Genomic DNA, 8132 nt, shown 5'->3' on the forward strand with positions numbered 1-8132 from the left:
CTCTGTGTTCAAGAGAATTTAAGTGACAGACCAACCATGGCGACCGTTATGCTCATGCTCAGTAGCTATTCTCTCAGTCTTCCTATCCCTTCTGAGCCTGCATTTTATGCCCACAGTACAACTAGAAGCCTTCCAGCCACAGCAACGTATTCATGGGGGCACAGTTCAAGGACAGCAACAAACATATCTGCTCAAGAGTCAGAAAATGAGAATTCAATAACTGAGTTGTACCCTCGCTAGATTTTGGTAACGGGATTGATATTCATTCACCATCAATACTTAGACTACGTAAATACTCTCGGAGCTCATGTAATTTTTCATGCAATTTCTTGTTTGAAAAAACTATTTGATAATATTCCCAAAGCAGATCAATCAATAAAAGCAATTAGTAATCCGAATACTTAGGCGGAAGCCTATTTGAGTTGGTTATTAAATACAATATAGATAAAAATGGTATTCATTTTTCAATGAGATGACAAAAACGGTTAAATCCGGAGAATCATTCCATCAGTCTAATAAAAAAGACGAATCAAGAACAATTTTTTCAATTTGAAAACTTGAACCAACTTAACCCGTCAAACTCGGCAATCCTGCAGGTCAAGTGGGTCAGTCCAATATCACGGCTTCATTAAAAAAAAGAAAAACAGAGAGTTGAACATCATGCTGCGTGACAGTTTATATTAACATAAACATAGTTCAATAAACTAGCCGAAGTCTGATACAACACAACTAAGATCTAAAACCGTCTAGATGACAACACTTTTTAACTCCTTTCAGTTCGCCAATGCAACATTTCTCCGTTTTTATGTAAAAAATAGAACTTTGGACCCATATTCACATAACATTAGATTTTCGATAAAAAAAAAACAAAATAAAAAACAGCGGACTAGTCCTTCAGCTTAAAATGTAATATAATATATCTTTAGAATAAAAACTTATGTTTTAAATTTTTACATGTTAAAAAATATAGTTGTCAGCTAATTTTTTGAAAAATATAATTATTAATTAATTTTTAAATGTAATCATTATTTTGAAATATTTTTAATTAAACTATCATGGGTTTCTTTTTTGTGTTTTCATCACATTTTTAGTTTGTACAATTTAACATTTAGGTGCTTCTTATTATTTTCATTTTTTTTCTTTTATATATCAACTTAATCTTGCATATATTATTAATTTAAAATACAATAAAGATATTTAAAATTTACTAACACATGTGCTGTATTTTTTTTCTGGTAGCAATTTTGATTATAATAAATAATTAAATATGAAATGATCATTATATTTTATTAATCAATTTATTAAAATGATCTATTTAAAATAACTTTATAGCTAATGGCATATATATCCTAAAATATTAACTAAATAAAAAATATAAACAATATTCTAAATCGATGAGGAACGAAATTAAAAATATAAAAATTAAATATAAAGATGTTATGTCCTCGTATGTAGAGGACATTTTTTTTTTCTTCATTTATCCTTATTAAAAATTAAAGAAAGAAACTAAAATACTAAATACCATTCTTATTTACATTGTTTCTAATGATCAATAAATATTTTTCTAGCTCTATAAAATTTTAGAAATTGTTTGATTAAAAAGTAATTAATTATTCATTAATTATATTTATGATTTTGGTTCATAATCTAATCATTTTTTTCATCATATTTGTAGTTTGTACCGGTTTACTATCAAGTATTTTTTATTACTTTTCCTTATATATTAACTTAGTGAATTTATTTATATTATTTATTTATAATAGAATTTAATCAACTTATTGTTTCTAAGTAACACAACGATCCTAGATAGAATAAGATGAAATGGGGAAAATGGAATACAAGGCTCGTCAATGTTGACTAGGAATTCTAACTACCTCCACAAATTGCAATATGAATTCCTGCACTGCTTTATAATTATTCTCTAGTGGAAACCATTCTATCAACTCAACTTTCTATAAATATAATACAGATGTATTATTTCTACAATATTATGTATTATTAACTCTTTGAACGGTTTTTATTTGAAATTATTGAATTTTTAGTTCCAAAAAGAAAACAGGCACCTCCTTTATGAGCAAATAGAATTGATTGAAGGATCGAAAGACAGTAAGGACTTTCGAAAACCGGTCATCCTTTGACAAAACAGAGACAACGGTAACTACTTATGAAAGCAGGAAATCAAATTAAATTTAAAAAATATTAGATAACTATTTTAGTTTTTCTTTCGTTAAGTAAAATTATATTGTCAAATTGAATAACATAAAACCTTTTCAAGTCGTGACTTTGGTTCATGTTTCACATAAAAGACAGATATATTTTTGTTAGTTTAATAGAAATAATAAATTTATTATATTTTATATTATTTGTTATGTAAATTGATTCTTTTGATGTAGTTATTGCTGATTTTCTTTGGACAAGGAGATACGCACTAAGATTCTTCCGCTTCAAGGCACAAAGTGGGAAAACATTTTATCATACAGAACGGTTTTTAAACACTAAAAGAAAAGCTGCTTTGTAAGCTTCAATCCTCATTCTACGTTCATGTGTTACTCCTGAATCAGAATGACTGCAATTTTCTGTTTGTTTGGTCTCTGTGCCACCATAATCATAAGTGCACTACGGTTTCTACAGTTTCTCTCATGGCCAGGGCCTAGACAAAGCATACGCCATGGGGTTCTGTCCTGGCTACCGTACACCGGAAGAATGCATCAAATGTCTCAACGATTCCAGAGCTACTCTCACAAAGGACTGTCCAAACCAGAAAGAGGCAATTCTGTGGAATGCTGATTGCACCTTGCGTTACTCTAACCGCTCCATGTATGGCCTCATGGAGAACCAACCCACGGTGCTACTCTCTGTCACTTCGGAAGTAAGGGGTTCCGTTGAGCAATTCAACAAAGCGCTGGAGAGCTTGATGAGGAAGCTAACACGCATAGCTGCGTCTGGTGACTCTCGTCGTAAGGATGCTACAGGCAGTGAAATGCTCCAGATTTTCAAACCATATTCGGTTACACGCAGTGCTCGCCTGATTTGTCTTCGGAAGATTGCTCTAAGTGTTTGGATGAAGCTATCTCAAAAATCCCAGATTGCTGTCGGGGCAAGAGTGGGGGCAATGTTTTGAAGCCGAGTTGTAGAATTAGATTTGACATTTATATCTACGATGGACCTAACCCTTATATTCCTTATCCAGGTACTACTCCTTATACTTTCCTAATTAATTCAATTGCTCCTGCTTAACTAAATTGATCCGTGTACATTTTTTACTTGTCTTACAGAATTTAAACATTTTCTTCTTCCACTTCTACTGTAGTAGTTTGCTAAAATGTGGTTTTCTGGTTGTTTTAGCATTTAGACAGAGTTGGTTAAAAACGTGTATAATCGGAAAATTTAAAAACAAAATTGGGATAGTTTATCCCGAAAATTACAAAAGTGAGATTGTTGATTTAAAATTTACAGTCCAATAATAATACGTTATGAATCTTAAATCCTGCGATATTTTTATAAAATTCTGAAAAGTTGAAATCGTTGAGTTATAATAACTTTTTTGTAAAAATGTTAAATGAAAATGGTTAAGAGGGATGATGATTTTTAATTTATAGGATGTTTTTCATTGGTGTATGGTATATAATAGGAACCAAACGGTTGGCAATCAAGGCTCGTCTAGTTAGAGTAGTAGCACTAGTCAACCAGATCAAATGATTTTTATTAATGATGAGTCAAAATTGGGTCAGTACTTAAGTTATTAGACCAATGGTCTAGCAGAAAATAATAATCAAAGAAGAATAAAATAATTAAAGATATCTGGTTAAAGATTGGATTACAAATATTGATAGACGGTTTATGAGCAGTCAACCGGATTTTAAGGTGAGTCTATTTATATTTTATTGGGTCTGTGTCAGTTTAAGGTTAATGAGACAATTATAAATAGGTTAATAGAAAACAATTTTGGTGGAGAAAATCAACAGGAACTCAAGGATGTTTAGACAAAAAATAATGATTTTCAAACAATGCATGTTGAGGGTTATTAGTATCGCACCCATTACTGCAACCATGAAGAAATGACTTACTTATCGGGTGATGATGCCATGGACCATCCCTAGACAACAAAAACACTACCATTGGGCGTCAGGTTGTGTTGTTGGGTGAGCTAGCTACTTGATAGATGGATGAAAATGATAATATTCGAGTCACTAGGTGAAAATATAATTGGTCCAATGAGTTACAAGCTAAAGAGCATCAATTTTTTAGACTTTGTTAGGTGGGAATGAAGCCATTGGACAAGAATATCAAACTTAATACACAAACGAGTATTTAATTATGTTTCTAGGAGAGTTTTAAGGAGATTCCTCATTTTACATGAAGAAATAAAACATCTTGGGTGTTAGGAAAGGCTTTTTTAGGCGGTTAGGTGTGTTGGTAAAGTCTTCTTTCTCCTTTTTAATCTCCTCTTTCCACGGAGATTTTTCTCTTTTTGGATTGGAGAGGATGATGGAAATGAGAGGCGGGATTGAAACATGAAGTAGTTTCCAAAATCTCTGGAAGATGGATTGCTTCTACTTTATGGTTTTAATTTCTTCCAAATTCTTCAATTTTATAAAATCCTAAATCCTTCTCCATGAAAAATTATTTTAATTTATTAAAATTAGATGTAAAATATTAAATTCTTTTATATATATATATATATATATATATATATATATTCAATTTTAATGTTTGATGTGGACTATTTTTATTTTTAATTTATGGTTTTTGAGGTGTTAGAAAAATATTTTTTAAATCTATACTTAAAATTAAATACTTAATAAATGTTTGTATAAAAAAATATAATTTGATTTATTAGTAATCTTAATTGATAATTAGAATATTTATCAACAAAATAACCATAAACAAAAAGCTAATTTTCCAATTATTTATTTTAACAAATTATTTTTCAATAAAATTGTTTACATTTTAAATAGGTTGGTCGGCATTTAATTGAAACTACTTAGTAATATTAATGTAGTTTTATTGTGATCTTTCGACTCCACTTTACTTGCCGCTGCTTGTCCTTAAGCGTGGGCTAATTGATTTATAATTTTTGTAATTGTCCGCTTACCGCTGATGAAGATAGGTCTGAACATAAAGCCTTATTTAAACAAAAAAGTCACCTACTTCTTTGCTCTCGGTATCTTTAAACTCTTAGTGTCTTTATTTGCTCTTTCAAGTGTTATTTCATAAGAATATAAAGAATGTTAAGAACTTAGATATATATTACTTACCAGAAGAGAAGCTAATGTTAAATTAGTTTATTACGATTAAAATATATAAAAATCAGACAACTGGTTATAAAATATATAACATTAAATCACAAGTAGACGAAGAGAATGATCGTGGAAATGATAGATGGAAGAAAGATTATAAAGTGACACAAGCAATCTTTAGCCAAGAGACATTATCGATGGTCATACCTATGGGCAATATTTCTTGCATGCTTGCTTTTCTTCTCTCTTGTCTAATATCTAGAGCCAGCGCCCAGGTTACCTACAAGTACTGTGATAACAAGGAAGGGAACTACACAATGAACAGCACCTATTACAATAATCTCAACACCCTTCTATCCAAGCTTTCTTCCCACACACAAATTAACTATGGTTTCTACAACTTCTCATATGGTCAAAANAATGACAAAGTAAACGCCATTGGGCTGTGCAGAGGAGATGTTGAGCCAGATGAGTGCCGCAGGTGNCTCAACGATTCTGCAGCCACGATTACACAGCTTTGTCCAAATCAGAAAGAGGCACATTTGTGGTTTAAGGCCAACGAATGCCAGTTGCGTTATTCTCCGCGCTCAATATTCGGTGTCGTGGAATCTTCTCCTTGGTTCTACATTAAGAACAGAAACAATGTAACGGAACCGGATAAGTTTAACCAAGCCCTTTCCAACTTAATGAGGAATCTCACAGCCTTGGCTGCATCAGGTGACTCTCGTCGTAAGTATGCTGCGGATAGGGCTATTGCATCAAACTTTAAAACCGTATACGTATATGGTCTTGTGCAGTGCACCCCTGATTTGTCTGAGATAGGCTGCAGTTCATGCTTGGAAAAGGCTATCTCAGAAATCCCATCGTGTTGTGTGAACGCGAAAGGTGGTAGAATTCATGGACCAAGTTGTAATATTAGATTCGAAAGAGAATTGTTCTACGATCAAACGCCTAAATTAGACTCTGACGTAACCGCTCCATCTCCGTCACCTCCTTCCTCCCTGAATAACACTTCCCCCGAAGGTACTTGTCATTGTTAGACTTTTTGATATTTTATCATCCTTAATGCTTGAAATGCCTCACCCAGCATAAAATTCTTGTTTTTTGGCAGGAAGCAACAACACGGTAATAATTGTTATTGCCGTTGTTCTTTCTACCGTTGTTGTTGCTGTCGTTTCCTTCCTTTGTCTCTGCAGTCACTTAAGGAGGAGGAAGGCAAGAAAACGTTTAGCAGGCAAGTTCCAAGTATCTAGTGCATATATGATATGTCATAATTTAGAGTATTTTTTCCTATAAATGATAATTNCTATTTGACTACTTAGAATCTATCAAACAGACAAAATTATTTTTTTAATGATTGAAAGCATGAGTAAAGTTGCCGCTGAGAATGTAAAAAGAGAGGCTTATATACCCTTTGTGTTCTGTTTCAGAAATTGTACCTCCCGATTTCAAATTCTGACTGCAAGTATTGTGCTTGTGTAATAACATATTTGAAAAACTCACTATTTTAAATTTGTTTCCCATGTGAAGTTAATCAAGATGATGATGACATTGAAATTNCTCAGTCATTGCAATTCGACTTCGACACAATACGAGTTGCTACAGAAGACTTCTCTGATTCTAATAAACTTGGAGAAGGTGGATTTGGAGCTGTTTACAAGGTAAATGACTCTGTCAAGATCAGACACACATCGTGTTTTAATCAAAAACATGCTAAAACATTAACCGGACAGAGATTTGTAATTTCAGGGTAGGCTCCCCAATGAACAGATGATTGCAGTCAAAAGGTTGTCAAGTGGATCCAGCCAAGGAGACATTGAGTTTAAGAATGAAGTGCTTTTAGTGGCCAAGCTTCAGCACAGAAATTTAGTTAGACTACTTGGTTTCTGCTTGGAAGGAAGAGAAAGGCTACTCGTCTATGAGTTTGTTCCTAACAAAAGCCTTGATTATTTCATATTTGGTAGGTCTTAATGATACCCACACACACATATATAAAAGCACACATGTATATATAGCACTAAAGCTCTAGGTTGTATGCAGATCCAGCCAAGAAAGCACTGTTGGATTGGGCAATGCGATACAAAATCATAAAAGGTATCAGCCGAGGGCTTCTCTACCTTCACGAAGATTCTCTNCTGCGTATTATACATCGTGATCTCAAAGCAAGCAATATTCTCTTAGACNAAGAGATGAATCCTAAGATAGCAGATTTTGGCATTGCAAGACTGGTTTTACTGGATCAAACTCACGCAAATACAAATAGAGTTGTGGGAACCTAGTAAGTACTGTCACCTAATCATAATCATGTACTGTTATTAAATTCTCAAGAGTATGACTTTGTTATGAATATCATTACCGGTATTGGTAACTGAAGCTGAATGAAAAATTATGATAGAGAGAGATTGACTAATTCAATCCATCCATTTTGGCTTGCAGTGGATACATGGCACCGGAGTACATAATGCAAGGACAATTTTCGGTAAAGTCAGATATCTTTAGTTTTGGTGTACTGCTTCTTGAGATCGTAAGTGGGCAGAAAAACAGTAGCTTTCGTCATGGGGAGAATGTTGAGGATCTACTGAGCTTCGTAAGTGCTATTTCCTCCTTATTATTTATTTTTCATTAAAAAATATGTATTAGAAAATTACATGGCCAACACATTGGTGGAACCAGTCACTGAAATAACAAATTTTTGCAGGCATGGAGAAAGTGGAGGGAGGGAACAGCTGTAAACATTGTAGATCCATCGTTGAAGAACAATTCAATAATAAATGAAGTGATGAGATGCATTCATATTGGTTTGCTCTGTGTTCAAGAGAATTTAAGTGACAGACCAACCATGGCGACCGTTATGCTCATGCTCAGTAGCTATTCTCTCAGTCTTCCTATCCC

General features: G+C 33.1%; 2 protein-coding genes across 2 annotated transcripts; both read left to right on the forward strand.

Moving 5' to 3' along the window:
- The first annotated feature begins 2668 nt into the window (after positions 1-2668).
- LOC106770675 (cysteine-rich receptor-like protein kinase 29) lies at positions 2669-3121 on the forward strand. Its single transcript, XM_014656472.1, has one exon. The coding sequence runs from the start codon at positions 2669-2671 to the stop codon at positions 3119-3121; it is 453 nt and encodes a 150-aa protein (XP_014511958.1).
- A 2268-nt stretch (positions 3122-5389) lies between these two features.
- Positions 5390-8132, forward strand: LOC106771830 (cysteine-rich receptor-like protein kinase 10). Its single transcript, XM_022785682.1, has 6 exons — positions 5390-6263; positions 6352-6474; positions 6771-6901; positions 6990-7200; positions 7281-7518; positions 7677-8132. Exons 1-6 carry the CDS (start codon positions 5438-5440, stop codon positions 7864-7866), a joined length of 1719 nt encoding a protein of 572 aa, XP_022641403.1. The 5' UTR covers positions 5390-5437; the 3' UTR covers positions 7867-8132.

Source organism: Vigna radiata, chromosome 8, assembly GCF_000741045.1.
Source record: "Vigna radiata var. radiata cultivar VC1973A chromosome 8, Vradiata_ver6, whole genome shotgun sequence".
NCBI lineage: Eukaryota > Viridiplantae > Streptophyta > Magnoliopsida > Fabales > Fabaceae > Vigna > Vigna radiata.

Excerpts from the sequence above, each read along its gene's own strand:
- LOC106770675 (XM_014656472.1), top strand. The coding sequence starts at position 2,669 with ATGGGGTTCTGTCCTGGCTACCGTACACCGGAAGAATGCATCAAATGT.